The 18,720-nt window shown below is 37.4% G+C and overlaps 1 protein-coding gene across 1 annotated transcript; it reads left to right on the plus strand.

Moving 5' to 3' along the window:
* Nucleotides 1–13,720: 13,720 nt before the first annotated feature.
* LOC112575660 (pulmonary surfactant-associated protein D-like) lies at nt 13,721–14,436 on the plus strand. The gene is made up of 2 exons (XM_025257636.1): nt 13,721–13,829; nt 14,168–14,436. The coding sequence occupies exons 1-2, from the start codon at nt 13,721–13,723 to the stop codon at nt 14,434–14,436; spliced, it is 378 nt and encodes a 125-aa protein (XP_025113421.1).
* Nucleotides 14,437–18,720: the final 4,284 nt, after the last annotated feature.

Here is an 18,720-nt window from a genome sequence, read left to right on the forward strand (position 1 = left end):
CAGTTGGAAAGCATTTTCTGTTGACTTCTTTTGAAGTTGTTTTTCTCTTTAGCTTTCTTGTTTGAATTTTTGATGACGCAGTTCATGTTCAATGCAAGAAGCACAAATGATTGATATGTGCCAACAATAGTCTTCATTCACGCTGCTGATCAACCAAACACTCTTCTCTGAAGGCTGGTAAAGTCATGTGACTTACTCTGTGTAAACCGTTCTGTATAGTACCTTGAAAGGCAGACAACAGCTCTGTTCGAAGTACAGTCCCCAAGTCGTTGGACACCAGGAACTTCTAATTGCAATAGTCAAACGGTGTGAGCTGGTCCGGATTAATCACGTGACCTGGCACAATACTGTTCGAGGGTGTTATTCAAGGTACCTTAGAAAGAGGTCAACATAGAGGAAGAAAGAAAACAAAAAACGAAGGTGAAGAAGTGTACTGGAAGTCCCTGCAGGACCTGCTCACCATCGCCCAAGACAAGAGCGAGTGAAGGACTTTCTCAGCCACCATGTCTGGTCTACCAAACGATTGAAACAGTCAAGGGACGAGTTATTGAAAATGATGATTAGCACTTAGCATTTACAGTGATTGCAAGATCAACGATCATACAAAGATGATTCTTTTATATTTTCCTCTGGCTAATGATATTATTCTAACTAAATGATAATAATGTTTTTTAAAGATGTTTTCTACTAATGCAGTTTCTGTTTTGACGAAGTATACCCGCGTAGTTCAAAGTAAAATATCTTGCCTATATTGAATGTAACAGTGGACTGTCCTTCACGTGACGGGTACGTGTGGCTGCGAGCATATCGCACGTGCATCAAGTTTTACCAGACTCCCATGATCTTTGTGGACTCGTACAGAGCCTGTACAAGTGTCGGCACACGACTCGCTGTACTCAACACAACAGCAAAGTACAAAGCTGTTACAACATACCTGGCAGCCAACGGTGAGATCATCTCACCAAACTAAACATTCTTTGACTTTTCTAATACAGCTTCTGCGTTATTAATCCTTTACCTTTTTCATTCGAAAATGTCCAAACAATTTCCTTTTACTTCCTTTCTTTATTTAGACAAATAGTCATCCCCTCCCAGACATACATCAGCATCTCCTTAAAAAATGACATTCGGAAAATTTAATCTATGTACGCGTTTATATTTTCACTTTATGGAGAAGGATCTAGAAAAACAAACCTTCGAAAGAAACAAAGAAAGCATGACACGATATAGGACTTACTAAAAGACAAGCAACGGTGAGATCATCTCAGCAAAATAAAACATTCTTTGAAGTTTCTGAAATGGCTTTTGTCTAATTTATATTTTCCTATGAAAATGACAACAGGGGGAAAAATAATAAAAATGAGCGAATAAAGGAAAGAAAGAAAGAATAAAAGAAAAGGACTTACTAAAAGAGTTTTGATATCGTAAAACACTTTCACAAACCATGTTATATTGTGACATTGCAGGTCTCTTGATTGGGCGGATCTCCATTGGAGGGGCTCGAGATGGAGCAATAAATGGCATCAGAACAATGTGGAACAGTTATCTTCATCCCCTGTACTGGGTGAATGGAATGCAAATGGCCTTAAGTGGGCCTGACACCTTCTGGTTGAGTGGAAACCCTGACAACGCTAATGGAGTTGAAGGATGTCTTGAAATCCAGTTTGGCCAATGGAATGACGGAACGTGCGATACCCCTCTACCATTCGTCTGTGAAAAGGTTGTGAACTGATCTGTACACTTGGAAATAAAGAATCTGAGGCTAAGTGGTCATCCTCGTTTCGGTCATTTTTCTTAAGCTTTTAATTATTGATGTACTAAGCAAGAGAAAGTTGACCTATTCTCTTCTGAACACAGACAGCCTGTGACTTTGTAAGCTGGTGAGACCAATATTGCTTGGATTGGAATATCTAACACATAAACAAAAAGCTCTTTGACTTTAGTATAAACAAGCCTGATATAGTCCATAGTCCATGGAGATATTATGGAAATAGTCATTTCTTGTAAATATTTAGACATTCGCTTCAATGACCAGCTGAGATGGTACGTGAAGACTGACATGATCCTCAGTCGCCATTACTTTATACAAAACTTGTGTAAAATGTGCGGTAACTAACATTTACTGCTAAAACACAGAAAGTTCGCATTATTCTTTGTTCTTCATCTTTGTGAGTATTTTGTGAGTTTTATTCAGTGCACTGAGCTTGCCTATTGACTGAGACTCTGCGCTTTTATTTTTCTTCTTTTCCCTTTTCTTTTTTTTCGTGAGTTTAATGTCCAAGATCTTTCAGTTTATGTTTAATAATATATATTATAAAGTATCCACAATACTTATTTGCATTCAATCACAAAGATTTAAAAACAACATTCACTGTTTTAAAAGTAATCATTTGGAAGTTGTTATCTTGAATGAAGGACAGGTTAATTTGCTCTCTTCCCCCATACTATAAAGAAAGCTAATAAATATTGATTACAAGTACTAATTAACAGCACTCGTATACTACTATATACCAGCAGACAGGTAAACGTGCTGATGTGTACTCATCAGTTAAAAGAATAAGATAATGTGGACCGGTGATATAGTCCACAGCAAAAGGCGATCAGCTAATTCACTGAGATCGCTGATGTATAAAGAGAATAAATGGAAGAATGAAAAATAAATCAAGTTTGACAAGAGATTGACAAATTCCGTTCTCCATGACACTGTATGTTGGAGCAGTCCTGGCTGAGCACACTGCAAACAGCACTCCAAGGGAGAGAATGTATACGAGCGTACAAACAATTCATCAGTGGTTGTCTCCCTTTTGCCTCCGAATATTTGATCCTTCAATAGTAACCGTTAGAGATGCTGTTAAGGAAACTCTAACGAAAGAAGGAGTAGGTAAGAAGAGTAGAATGGTATCAGGAAAATCATAGTCAACAGAGGAAGGGGATCAGCTGGTTCAAAACTAAATTGAAGGAAGAAAGAGAGTGGAGAAGAAAAAAAAGTGACAAAGCAAATATGATAGGCTACTTTTAAATTAAATTCTTTTTAGAAGAGACAAGCTCAAAGAAATTTATTCACAACCATTGCGAATATAACCCTTACATATTTTAAAGTCAGTAAACAAAGTTATATCTATGAAAATTGGATAACTGTATAAATTCAGATTTGTTTTAAATGTGATTATTTTAATTTTTGACTTCTTGTCTTGTACGATGGCACAGGTTCGCTGGATGTTATAGGTCATAATCTTTGTCTTGACTGGTGTCTTGCATTTCATTACTAGACGCTGACACACAAACTTATGTGTTTTAACAGACATGTGAAATACAACTGTCAACATGTAGAAGAGAATCAAATAACGAAATATCATACAAACAAAAAACAAACGAGAAATCAAGTAAAAAAAAACAAACGGCGTGTGAATCATTGTTCCCGTTTGTTGACTTGCCTACTGTAAGAGAATAATCAATCCCTGCAAACTGTTAACAATATAAGGCTGTCATGATTGATTGCATGTCTTTGTCATGCCAGAGTCAAGTTAGCACTTATCGTCAAGTGGATCTTTTGTGAAGATGGATACACAGATCACACACTTGATGGTCACCATGACGACACCCTTCCTAGGCAAGGGACATGAACTCTCAGACATCAGACAGTTTTAAATTACCATACATTCATAAATACACTTTCCTCAGGAAGCTTTACATGTATTTAATGTTTACAAAAAAATATGACTTTGAAAAGGTGATGCAATGGAGACATTTTTCTACATGGTGTCTATGCAGCCAATTTCTTAAATAAGCAAGCATATTGAAAATATTTAATGATACTCTACATTATTTATTATTACTATTTCTATAAATTGATTTGTTTGTAGTAAATATAAATGCCTTTTATAGTTTTTGAAATAACGTATTGTTGTCTTGCTTAGAAGTAATTTCTGTATATAAATATAGGAATATGTGTTAATATACATACAAGGAATAGAGGGTGACAGATTAATAAAGAATCTAGAATCTTGTTTCTGAGTGATATTCGACAACTTTGAAATTAGATAATAACTAATCCACTGTGTTTAAGGCGTTGAGATTTACAGAATATGTTTGTATTATCTCTACCCAAAAGATTATTTTTTATAGTTTATAGCTCGGATCAGTCGGGTAGGTCTTTAAGCTCTGCACAATCGACTTTTAATGGCGTCTCTTAATTATGTGAGGAAAAATCATTATTCCATTGTGTGGCGCCAGTAGGACTTGTCTCTATATATGTCCACGTCGTTTTCAAGAAAAGAAAAAAATGTGATTCGTGTTCTTTAAGAACGAGAGGTAAAAATACTAGATTAAAAGGTTTAATTATTTAGGATGCGAAGATGCTTGTCGCCTTTGTAAGCTTTTATTTCGTGGTTATTTGACCGTACAAGGCTTGCGTGCCAGACAACCACAAGAAGAGCTACAAACCGACAGTGCATGTCATCATCTGAAGCCGTCTAATCGACTCGTCAGCTATATATTTACATACATGGCAACGAAGACAGTTGCGATGGTCATTGTTTGATTAACGAAGAGCGGAGACGATCTTCTGGTCCTACACGCGGCGAGGAGCTCATCATGTGGAGAAGACAGACATTTACTTTCATCTTCGTGGTCACGACCTGGCTCGTCTACATGGGGTAAAGTAGCTTGGTAGATTTTTAGAAACATGTTGGTACTGCTGAACTAGCATAATATCGCTAAATTTCAGGTCCTTTTGTTTTTCAATCTTGTCCTGGTTCCTTATTTTATGTCTGCCTGGTCATTGAAAGACAGATTCCAAGATTTATTAATTTTTTTAATGTAAATGTTTTATATTATGTAGATGGTGTTGGTCAGTAAACTAGAGAATTTTATTTTCTAAAAAAACTACTATAAATTCAAAAGCACTAAACAAATATTTATTAGTCGAAGTTGCAAATGAAGACTCAGTATAGAGAAAGGTGAGATTATTAAAGGAAACAGCAAGTTAAATGTAGAGTTAACAATAATAATCATGTTGTTTAAACAGAGCATCGTCATGATCACAGTGGTTAAAACCGGAGAACAATGGATAAGGGTTAAGCAGAGTGGTAAAGACTGGCATTAGGAAAAGTAGTTCTTGTCATGTGGCACATCACATCTCACGAATATGTCTCAACCAGTTTTCATTTCCAAAAATGTCCACATGATAGCGGCCTTCGGGGAACCACGGTGCTAGGTTTTTAAGACAATACTTTAAGTGAAATCTTTTTGTGAATCCTTCAGTTGTAACCGGAAACAGTTTACAGTCAGTGACCAGAGTATCAACGAAGTACCGTCACATTTGACTTTTCATTTTACACAGAAAATACAATTTTTAGAACAAAAATTGGAGGTATTCAATAAGCCAAAGAAAAAGCAATCAAAATTATCCACAAAAAAACCTGTTATCAATTACAAACTGTTGCCTAATCCTCAGCAAAACTGACGTCACATTCACACGTGACCACACACTGGATGGGGTCACGAAGGTGAATGGCTCACCATATCAAGAGGTGTCAGCAGACAGCGCACGTCACTGCGGAACTTTCTGCGCCTCCCATTCGTGCTCTTCGTTCTTCTTCCTTCCGACATCAGGAAAATGTCTGCTGAATGAAGTGGTCGTGACAACACCAGTTGGAGGACAGTCGTCACCGGGTGCTCGGTATTTCAAGGCTGAATCAGGTAAATGACTTGACATAAATTATCTTGATTAAAATATCAGCCTACACTGGAGGCGTGCGCAATTACAATAAACTGACTAATCAAATGGCTAAAAAATAAAGATAATGTCTTAAAATGTTACTTCAGAGCTTCCCATGGTTTCGTCTGTTTAGGTATAATTAGAAATGAACCGTTACAGTTTTGACTATCTGAGCTGCGACAATTAGTGAATGGAATATCAAGCAATATTGCTGGAAAAAATAGACGAATAAATCAAGGAACTTCACACCTCCCTTGATTTAATAGGCACAGTCATTATCCGCAACATTAGTTGTGTTGCTATGTTTTCACATCGACTATCTTTAGTATTTTTTTGAGTTTGCTTCATATTTGCTAAGCTGTTGAAGTGTATGAAGAAGTTTTGACTGAGTATACCGGCCTAGTCCATAGTCATTTATGTCTTGTATATTGAATGCAACAGTAAACTGTTCATCACGTGACGGGTACGTGTGGCTGCGAGTCTGTCGCACGTGCATCAAGCTTTACCTGAGTCCCATGACCTTCATGTACTCATACAGAACCTGTACAAGTGTCGGCACACGACTGGCTGTTCTCAACACAACAGCAAAGTACAAAGCTGTTACAACATACCTGACAGCCAACGGTGAGATCATCTTAGCAAATAAAACATTCTTTGAAGTTTCTGAAATGGCTTTTGTCTAATTTATATTTTTCTATGAAAATGACAACAGGGGGAAAAATAATAAAAATGAGCGAATGAAGGAAAGAAAGAAAGAATAAAAGAAAAGGACTTACTAAAAGAGTTTTGGTATCGTAAAACACTTTCACAAAACATGTTCTATTGTGACATTGCAGGCATCTCGATTACGAACATCTTCATTGGAGGGGCGCGAGATGGAGCAATAAATGGCAGTAGAACAACTTGGAACACTACACTTGATCCCCTGTACTGGGTGAATGGAGTGAAAGTGGCCTTAAGTGGGTCTGACACTTTCTGGGTGAGTGGGAACCCTGACAACTCATACGAAACTGAAGGATGTCTTGAACTGCAACGGGGCTTCTGGAATGACGGATCATGCAATACCCCTAAACCATTCATCTGTGAAAGGGTTCTGAACTGATCTGTAGACCCGGAAATAAAAACCCGGATGTGAAGTGGTCGTCGCTGTTTGGGACATTTTTCTGAAGCTTTTAATTATTGATGTACTAAGCGAAAGCATGTCGACCCTATCTTTGAACTCCAAACTGCAAAGTCAGCATAACGGTATAGGGAAGTGAGAGTGATGTCCCTTTGCCTAACTAGCTCGATGGTGGCAGCTCTTATTCCCTTTTGACTTTTGTAGTTGATTGACATCGAGTGTCGTGTCTTCTGTCGATCTGTAAATCTGTAAACAGTATGTTTGTTTATTTCTTCCTTTTCTGCATCATTATTTTACTCTACTGTCTGCGCCATGTTGCTTAAATTTTGGATGTACTTTTCATGAGCGTTGTTTTCAGACTGTGATTACTTTTTCTGCAAGTGTTCTGGAGAGTTTTGATGCTGTGTTGTCCCAATCAGCCTCGTGTATGCAACCGGAATTCTTCTCAACACAGATATCTCTGAAGGGTACGAGCATCGCAGTCCACAGTCTTACAGTAATATACCATTGCCCTAAACACAGTCACACACATTCAGGGATTTTCTGCTCTCCTGGTCGACCTCACGGATGGGACGATGCGCAGTTCATCCTGCGTTCCACCCGATCTGTGACTCGGGTACCGTCTCTGAACACCCGACGAGCTCAAGAACCGCTGTTGACAGTAAACATATAATGTGTCTTTGTCGAACCCAAGTTTTCTTAGCAAAATTAATCATTGCTTTTGCTTGTTTCAATGGATTTAATATTTATCAAACTAAAATGTAACGAAGATGCTATCACCTCTGCACACAAACGTGTTTTGCTTTACATTTAAAATACAAATAATAGAAATAGAATTTAACTGATGTATGTCAAAAAGAATATGCCATGAAATATTTATCATACTTAGTCTCACATGATTGTCTTTGACCAGCTATTCTTTCATTGTTATTTAATGTCGCACTGTTTTAAGGCTATATTTAGAATTGTTATTTACATGTTTGCTTGGTGTTGTCGTATATAGGTGGATAATAAATAAAAATAAAACTTCATTACGTTTTTAGTACACGGATGAAAGAAGACGTATTGTACTTTTTATATAAGCACTGATTTTGTTGGAGAAAATAAGAACACACACACACACACACACACACACACACACACACTCAGACATGCACAAACAAACATGCACACGCACAAACACACACACAAAGAAACAAACACACACATGTAGTAGTACTCCTTGTGGCTTTGTAAGCTGGTGAGACCAATATTGCTTGGATTGGAATATCTAACACATAAACAAAAAGCTCTTTGACTTTAGTATAAACAAGCCTGATATAGTCCATAGTCCATGGAGATATTATGGAAATAGTCATTTCTTGTAAATATTTAGACATTCTCTTTAATGAACAGCTGTGATGGTACGCGAAGACTGACATGATCCTCAGTCGCCATTACTTTCTACAAAACTTGGGTAAAATGTGCGGTAATTAACATTTACAGCTAAAACACAGAAAGTTCGCAGTATTCTTTGTTCTTCATCTTTGTGAGTATTTTGTGAGTTTTATTCAGTGCACTAAGCTTGCCTATATACTGAGACACTGCGCTTTTCTTTTTCTTCTTTTCCCTTTTCTTTTTTTTCGTGAGTTTAATGTCCGAGATCTTTCAGTTTATGTTTGATAATCTATATTATACAATATCCAGAATACTTATTTGCATTCAATCACAAAGATTTAAAAACAACATACACTGTTTTAAAAGTAATCATTGGAAGTGGTTATCTTGAATGAAGGACAGGTTAATTTGATCTCTTCCCCCATAATATAAAGAAAACTAATAAATACTGATTACAAGTACTAATTAACATCACTCGTATACTACTATATACCAGCAGACAGGTAAACGTGCTGAGGTGTACTCATCAGTTAAAAGAATAAGATAATGTGGACAGGTGATATAGTCCACAGCAAAAGGCGATCAGCTTATTCACTGAGATCGCTGATGTACAAAGAGAATAAATGGAAGAATGAGAAATAAATCAAGTTTGACAAGAGATTGACAAATTCCGTTCTCCATGACACTGTATGTCGGAGCAGTCCTGGCTAAGCACACTGCAAACAGCAGTCCAAGGGAGAGAATGTATACGAGCGTACAAACAATTCATCAGTGGTTATCTCCCTTTTGCCTCATAATATTTGATCCTTCAATAGTAACCATTAGAGATGCTGTTAAGGAAAATCTAACGAAAGAAGGAGATGTTAAGATGAGTAGAATGATACCAGGAAAGTCATAGTCAACAGAGGAAGGGGATCAGCTGGTTCAAAACTTAATCGAAGGAAGAAAGAGAGTGGAGAAGAAAAAAAAGTGACAAAGCGAATATGATGGTAGTTATGCTACTTTTAAATTAAATTCTTTATAGAAGAGACAAGTACAAAGAAATTTATTCACAACCATTGCGATTATAACCCTTAGATATTTTAAAGTCAGTAAACAAAGTTATATCTACGAAAATTGAATACTAGTATCAATTCATTTTTGTTTTAAATGTGATTATTTTAATTTTTAATTTCTTGTCTTGTACGATGGCACAGGTCCGCTGGATGTTATAGTTCATAATCTTTGTCTTGACTGGTGTCATCCATTTCATTACTTGACGATGACACACAAACTTATGTGTTTTAACAGACATGTGAAATACAACTGTCAACATGGAGAACAAAATCAAAACAAGGAAAGATCAAAACACACAAACAACAGAGAAACAAGAAACCAAGTTAAAAAAAAAGTCATGTGAATCATTGTTCCCGTTTGTTACCTTGCCTACAGTAGGAGAATAATCAATCCCTGCAAGCTGTTTACAATATAAGGCTGTTATTATTGATTGCATGTCTGTCATGCCAGAGTCAAGTTAGCACTTATCTTCAAGTGGATCTTTGGTGAAGATGGATACACACATCACACACTTGATGGTCACCATGACGACAACCTTCCTAGGCAAGGGACATGGACTCTCAGACATCAGACAGTTTTAAATAAACATACCTTCACATGTGTTCCAGAATTTTAAAATTATGACATTTTTCAGAGATAGAACGCCCGGTTTCACACAAAACCCAATAATACACTTTCCTCAGGAAGCTTGACATATATTTAATGTTTACCGATAAATAGGATTTTGAAAAGGCGATAAAATTGAGATATTTTTCTACCTGGTGTCTATGCAGCCAATTTCTTAAATAAACAAGCATATTGATCATATTTAATGATACTCTACATTATTTATTATTATAACTATTAATATTAATTGATTTGTTTGTAAATATAAAAATATAAAAATGCCTTTCACAGTTTTTGGAAAAACGTATTGTTTCTTACTTGGAAGTAATTTATGTATATAAAGATAGGAATATGTGTTAATATATATATATGCAAAGAATAGAGGGTGACAGATTAATAAAGAATCTAGAGTCTTGTTTCAGAGTGTTATTCGCCAACTTTGAAATTAGATAATAATTAATACATTGTGTTTAAGGCGTTCAGTTTTACAGAATATATTTGTATTATCTCTACCCAAAAGATTTTTTTTTTATAGTTTATAACTCGGACCAGTCGGGTAGGTCTTTAAGCTCTGCACAATCGACTTTTAATGGCGTCTCTTAATTATTTGAGGAAAAATCATTATTCCACTTTGTGGCGCTAGTAGGACTTGTCTCTATGTACGTCCACGTCGTTTAAAAGAAGAGAAAAATGTGATTCGTGCTCTTTAAGAATGAAAGGTAAAAATACTAGATCAAAAGGTTTAATTATTTAAGATGAGAAATAGCACTGTCGTCTTTGTAAGCTTTTATTTCGTGGTTATTGAGTCACTACAAGGCTTGCGTGCCAGACGACCACAAGAAGAGCTACAAACCCACAGCGCATGTCATCATCTGAAGCCGTCTACTTGACCTGTCAACTATATATTTACATACATGACCTCGAAGACAGTTGCGGTGGTCGTTGTTTGATTAACGAAGAGCGCAGACGATCTTCTGGTCCTACACGCGAGCTCATCATGTGGAGAAGACAGACATTTACTGTGATCTTCGTGGTCACGACCTGGCTCGTCTACATGTGGTAAGGTAGCTTGGTAGACTTGTAGAAACATGTTGGTACTGCTGAACGAACATAATATCGCTCTATTTCAGGTCCTTTTGTTTATCTCTCTTGTCCTGGTTTCTTATTTTCTATCTGCCTGGTATTCAAAGACAGAATGCAAGATTTATTCATTTTTAAATGTAAATACTGTTCATGATGTAGATGGTGTTGGTCAGTAAACTAGAGAATTTCATTTTCTAATAAAAGTACTTTGTAATTAAAAGCACTAAACAAGTATTTAGTATTCCAAGATGCAAATGAAGATTCATCAATGAGAAAGGAAAATAAAATCAGGTGAGGTGAGGAAGCAGCAAGTTAAATGTAAAGTTAAAATTAATTAAAATGTTGTTTAAACAGAGCATAGTCATGATCTCAGAGCAACATCCTCTCAGTGCTCAAAACCGAAGAACAATGGATAAGGGTTAAGCAGAGTGGTAAAGACTGGCTTTAGGAAAAGTAGTTCTTGTCATGTGGTACATCACATCTCACGAATCAGCCTCAACTTGTTATCATTTGCAAAAGAGTGCGCAAAATGGCGGCCTTCGAGAACCTACGGTTTTAAGACGCGACTTTAAGTCAAAGGTTCTTCTGAATCCTTCAGTTGTCACCGGAAACAGTTTACAAAGTCAGTGACCATAGTATAAACGAAGTACCGAAACACTTGCCTTTTCATTTAACACAGAACATATAATTTTTAAGCAAAAATTGGAGGTATACAATAAGCCAAAGAAAAAGCAATCAAAATTGTCCACCAAAAAGCTGTTATCAATTTTAAACTGTTGCCTAATCCTCAGCAAAACTGACGTCACCTTCACACGTGACCACACACTGGATGGGGTCATGAAGGTGAGTGGCTCGCCATATCAAGAGGTATCAGCAAAAAGTGTGTGTCACTGCGGAACTTTCTGCGTCCCAGATTGGTGCTCTTCGTTCTTCTTCCTTCCGACAACAAGAAAGTGTCTGCTGAATGAAATGGTCTTTACAACAACAATTGGAGTACAGTCGTCACCGGGTGCTCGGTATTTCAAGGCTGACTCTGGTAAATGACCTGGAATTAATTAATTATCTTATAATTATAATTATATAATTATAATTGTGATTGGTTATAATTGTGGCTGGTGTGGACGTCAGACCCATTGGCATCCTGGAACGGGCGTGTTGCCAGCGGCCCTAGCCAGTCCTTTTGTTGACAATGTCTTCTCAAGATGAGCTTCATGCACGGCTGCCTGTACTGCCTGCGCCACATCTGCGGTAGAGTCCATTATCCGATCAAGGACGTTCTTCCCTAGTAGAAGCGACACGCGCCTCCTGCGCTCACTTGTGACCACATCGACCAGGTCCTTGACCATCAGGATAGGAACGTCCTCAGACGCTGGCCGTAAACATGTCCACCACCGCCACTCCTGAGTTTGTTTTAGCTGTAAGTCCTGTATGTGCCCTCGTGCCCACTCGTCAGTGACCGTCGTTACCTCACTGCCGGTGTCGAGCAACGCCATCACTCAACTGCCATAAATGACAACCTCCGCCGTCGGACACTTTCCAGTCAGGCCAGCTACACTTTATTTCCCTGTCATCCTGTTACGGAAAACGGGGGCAGTCACTTTCCTGACCGGTCGGGCTGCAGTCCTCCGTGATGGTGTCAATCGCCGCCACTTCGATGCTCTGCGCCGCCTTCTACCTCGCCTGCTTAAATTCTGGAGCTTCGCGGCGTATTCGTCGACCACCTCATCACGTTGCTGTGGCACTGATTCTTTCCGTTGCCGTACGCCTCCACTAGGACACCCAAGATCTTTCTCGGCGTATCTCTTGTGTCATGCGGGAGCATCATAACTCGACGTCTGGCAGGTCCCTCCAGCGAGCTCAAGATGTAACCACGAGCCGCATTCTGACACATCGGGTTTATGGCGAGAGCTAACTCGACCTCTGTTTCAATCTCGTCGACACTCGTTGGTCCACCGGCAAACTACTGAAAGCGGACTAACTAGTATGCTCGTAGAGCCTCTGCCCACCCAACGGATAGTATCATGGTCCTCTCTCTGTACTAATCTTCTGTCGTGGGCTTCTGCCCGTGATGAACAAATGTTTCTTTTTGTTAAGCAGTGCTTTTAGGCTCTTGGTCACCCAAGGTTTGTTGTTAGGATAAACATACACTGCCTTGATGGACTGGTGCAATCAACACTATTTTACTCCTCACTTTTACTCCTAACTGTGTGTTAAATGTCTGTATGGGTATGTGAGCAAAGACAAATTTCTGTCCTCCTGGGCAGACAATAAAGTCTGTTTTGATTTTGATTTGATTTGATTTAAAAAACAATCATAGATTAAAAGTTTGTAAAATAAAGATAACGTCTTATAATCTTACTGCAGAGCTTCCCATGGTTTCGGCACGTTTAGCATAATTAGTAATGATCAATTATAGTTTTTGATTATCTGAGTTTAGGCACTTAATAGAAGGAGTATCAAATTTTTTCGTGGGAAAATATAACTGAATAAAGCAAGGAACTTTTCATCTCCTTTTATTTAATAAGCACAGTCTTTATCCGTAACATCCAATATCTTTAGTATTTTTGCAAATTTGCTTAATATTTGCCATGCTGTTGAAGTGTATGAAGAAGTTTTTTGATTGAGTATAGATTGAGTATACCCGCCTAGTCCAAAGTAATATCTCTTCTGTATTAAATGTAACAGTGGCCTGTCCGTCACGTGACGGGTACGTGTGGCTGCGAGCATATCGCACGTGCATCAAGTTTTACCAGACTCCCATGACCTTCATGGACTCATACAGAACCTGTACAAGTGTCGGCACACGACTCGCTGTACTCAACACAACAGCAAAGTACAAAGCTGTTACAACATACCTGGCCGCCAACAGTGAGATCCTCTCAGCAAACAAAACATTCTTTGAAGTTTCTGTAATGGCCTCTCCCTTATTGATTTTTCCTTTTTTTTTCAAAATAACCAAAAGATTTCTCTTTATTGTATTTCTTTATTGGGTTAAATTAAAAAAAAACACACAGGTTTTTTTTTTTAAACTAAAAAGTGAAAATTTATCCTTTAAATGTACGCACTTCTTGATTGAAGAAAAGAACCAAAGAAGAATAAAATCGAACACCCGAAAGAAAGAATAACAGAAAAGAAATAAGACTTACTAAAAAAGTAAAGGCATCTTGATGCATTTTCACAAACCATGTTCTATTGTGACATTGCAGGTATCTCGATTTTGAGGATCTCCATTGGAGGGGCGCGAGATGGAGCAATCAATGGCACCAGAACAACGTGGAACACTACACTTCATCCCCTGTACTGGGTGAATGGATTGAGAATGGCTTTCAGCGGGCCTGACACCTTCTGGTGGTATGGAAACCCTGACAATAAAAACGGAACTGAAGGATGTCTTGAACTCTACCAGGGCCAGCTATGGAATGATGGACTATGCGATACTCTGAAACCATTCATCTGCGAAAAGCTTCTGAACTGATCTGTGGACTTCAACTGCTTTGCTATTTACTATAAAAAGACTGATATTTCCTGTATCATCAAGACTTCTAAACACAAACAACCCAAAATAGTAAGGGTGCTTACCTTTATCTACTGTCTTGGGGTAGCTTTTGATTGTTTGAAACACTTACTGAGCTCATTTAACTCTTCGGTATTTGATACTTCGTACATTCCTATGATTAAGGAAATTATAAGTCGGTCGACAATTTTCTTTTTCTATCAAATCGTCGGTAAAACAAGTCTACCCGTACATTAGCTGACATTATTTAAAAGTCAGACGTTTACTTTTAACTTATGACCTGTTATAATAATAAAATTTTATAGATTCTACATGTTTCACCCGATTTTTAACTAAACCTTACATGTATAAACTTTAAGTTTGACATAAGAACTATTATAATTGTTTATGATAAATGACGAGATTTGTGTTTACCCCGTATATTTAACACTGATACATAAATTACTGATACGGAAAACTACATGATGTAACAATTGTATGCCACACTTGTGAAAGTTTTATTCGTGTACTCTCATGGACAAGCTACAATGTACAAACATAACATCCTGCTCATGTCAAACTAAAGTGTAATCAACATCCTATCCTCTTCCACAATCAAAATTTTCTACAATGACAAAATAGAAACATAGTTGCACTGATGTATTTTAAAAGATTGTGTCATAACTAAAGATATTTTACTTAAATTTACAATGGATATTTTAATGCATTTGTTTATGTAAAGATATCTTACTTTAATTTGTGATTTTTTTAATGCATTTGTTTATGCTATTGTTATTGTGTGCCTCGTTGGTTTAAGGTTAGATTTAGTATTAATATTTACTTGTTTACTTGACATTATTTACCTAATTAATAAAGTTTACTTCAGTTCTGTCTGAATGCACAAAATGATTTATTTGAGAACAAATGATAATTTTAATTGGAGAAACACACACACTGTGCGTGCGTGAAGGTGTGGACGTCTGTGTGTCACAACACCCATTCATGTTTTAGGCAAACAGTTGTTGACAGTAGAAGCATGTGATTTTGCGATAAACAAAAACATATTTCACCTGCACAGCAAAAATCCACATCATGATTGCAGCAGTTCTACTAAACAGTAACTGAACAGGACTTCACGTACAATTTTTTGCTTCTAAACACCATCCGTAGGACCAAGACCAACCTTAGTTTTCACTTTGAAGACCTCAGGTCATACAGCAGATGACCTTTATCTGAACCTCTTCCATCTCTATACACAAGCTGCCGGGGATCAAGATATTATAAACATCAGTCATAGCCTCTATCGTGACATTTTGTTTTAAATTTTAAAAAATAATCTGATACCAAAAGGACATGATGACACTGTATTTTTGGAGCATCCCTTCTGAAAAGTGGATGAGGAAAAAGGAAACGAGCTCATGAGAAGGGGAGAGAAGGACATGCATGGGGAACATCATCGAAGTATCTATGGACCGCCCCCCCCCCTCTTGTTTCACTTGGTCTGAAGTCCGCTCTCAGAGAGTTCGACAACAGACTGGATACCACTCCGCGTATCATTGCTAGTTTGTTTTTCCTTTTTTTATTTAAGTCTTTTAGTTTATTCTTCTCCTTTTTCCTCCTTTTTATCAACTCCTTTATTCACGTGTCCTGATGAAACGCATAGCAGCTCGAGAACTTGGTCCGAACCCGAAGGCGTGCTATTCGATACCTGTGTGGTGCAGCAAACTTTCTCAGTCAGCCCAGGTGTTCGAAATACGTGGAGGTAACTTGAAGTAAAGACAGAAACTAAGAGAAAATGAGAGAGAATGAGAGAGAGAGAATTAGAGAGAGAATGAGAGAGAGAATGAGAGAGAGAATGAGAGAGAGAGAATGAGAGAGAGAATGAGAGAGAGAATGAGAGAGAGAATGAGAGAGAGAGAGAGGACATTGTCTCCACTCTGAAAAAGCCCCCACAAGGTTGTAAACAAAAAGGTTACAGGACGACCTTCATCTTACCACAGGTCGATGCATTGAGTGCATGCACAACAACAAGCTCATGTTACAATAAAGACACTCTGACTGTTTTCCAACAACGCCTTCGGTATTTGAAATCACGCTGAACCTTAAAAGCAGTTGATGGTATTGTTTCTTGTAGCTCTTTTTTCTTGTAAAGGATTTTAGTTACAAAAATCCTTCATGGTGCTGAGAACACTCAAAAGATGCCTGAAAGTTTTCTTTTTATCATACCTGGCTTTATTGCGACCATTGCACACTCATGTGTGTCCATTGACCAGTGTAGAAAAATACTTTTGTCTTTATCCTTCCCCCCCTCTCCCACTTCCCAGCCGTGCGTGTAGACGATTACAGTTTAAAATATTAAAATAATGATGAACTGAACCTACCAAAGAATGACATAAATCTGTAAAAAATAATTATACTTTTTGAACTGGAAAGAAAAAAAAAACATTTAATTAAAATAGTATCGAAAAATGATTAGAAAATGACATTAAGGTATATCCACTTTATAAGCAATATAAACATTTTAAGCAAGCGGAGTCTTCACTGGTTATTATTCTTATGACGGTTAACATCAATCGGCCATGAAAACCGCTGATCGGTAAAAGAACTGAAAGCTGTAAGAAAATGTTGATTAATTCTTACTGGAAAACATGCTTGTCTCTTAAATGTTTTGTTGTCAGGTACCGTAGTACCACAATGTTATTAAAATGGAAGTAAATTCATAAATTCTTCCTAACTTTAAAATAATTATAATTTCAGTGTTTGTCGTCCTTTGACCGGTGCCTGTCGTTGGAGGAGGAACATGGACAGAGGCAGGAGCTGACAGCTCTCGTATTCTTGCTTAATTCAGGCGATAGCACTTAACTTTAGACGAAGTAAGAGTTTAAATGCTTTCATCACAGGAAATCAAAATCACCAATAACTAAACAATTTTCGTATCATTGTATGAAGGATCTATGCTACCATTGTTAGAATAATAGATTGGTATATCAAGAAAAAAATTGGTCAAAGGGAAATAATTTACCACTCATGACGGTTCTTTAGTCTAAGCAAAGTTTCTTCCCTTTTGATGCAAATAATATTCCTCGAAAAAGATCACACAGCGTTGCAGAAAACCAATATAAGTTAAAATGAAAATTCGTTAAAAAATGAATTCTTAACACAATTTTATTTTAAGTGTAGTAACAAGGATGTTTTTATTTTTAGTACATTTCAAGTGATTAATTTTCTACATGTTTTTGACTGTGAATAGAATTAAACTAATTTCTAAAGTGACTTCATAAAAGCACGTGCTGGCAAATGCCGCTTGAAACGTGGATGTTGTGACACACCGACACACACACACACACAGAAGCTATGTGTTAGCTTGTGTGTGTATTGGTATTTTCTCCAACAAAATCAATGCTTAAGTAAATGTACAATTCATCTGCTATCATCTGTGTACTCAAACGAACTGAAGTAAACTTTAATTATTATGAACCTATATACGAAAAGGCCAAGTGAACAAGTAAGTAGCAATTCTAAATCTAATCTTAAATATTGACATTAAATAATAATGAAAAAGTAACTTATCAGTAACTATTTCTTTGATTTATATTTTAAATGTCAAGCAAAAAAAAAAAAAAATAACGGTTTGAGTTCAGAGGTGATAAGATGTTTGTTACATTTTAGTTTGATAAATATTAAATCAATTGAAACAGGTAGAAACAATTCTTAATTTTGCTAAAGAAACTTGGCTTCGACAGAGACACACTATATGTGTAATGTCAACACCGGTCCGTGAGTTCGTCGGGTCTTCATTGACGCCACCCGAGTCACAGATCGGGTGGAATGCAGGAATAACTGCGCATCAACCCGTCCGTGAATCCCGCTAACACTTCGTGGAATTCTTCGTGCAGAGTATCCCGTTACCATGTGTTGTGTTGATATTAGTGTGATGGCACTAGAGTAACAGGAAGTGTTGCGACTTCGCGTTGGAAGGCGCGGACTACAGTTGAATGTTGTCGCTGCATTCTTCATTGAACTCTGACACTGAGCTGATTCCGGACCCCGACCCGCTGGTTACTGTGGGTAACAGTTGTTAGGGACAACCTCATGTTGGGCCTCTGACATTTTGGTGTCCTCATTTTGGACATTGTTGCGTTTTGTACCTGATTTGAAATACATTGTTTCCCGAATGCTTACAACAAATAAAAAAAGAAACTACATCTACTAAAAAAATCTTAGCCAAAGCTTAATAATACATAAAGACAAGCCCATGTTATTTGT

This window comes from Pomacea canaliculata, linkage group LG11, assembly GCF_003073045.1.
Source record: "Pomacea canaliculata isolate SZHN2017 linkage group LG11, ASM307304v1, whole genome shotgun sequence".
Lineage (NCBI taxonomy): Eukaryota > Metazoa > Mollusca > Gastropoda > Architaenioglossa > Ampullariidae > Pomacea > Pomacea canaliculata.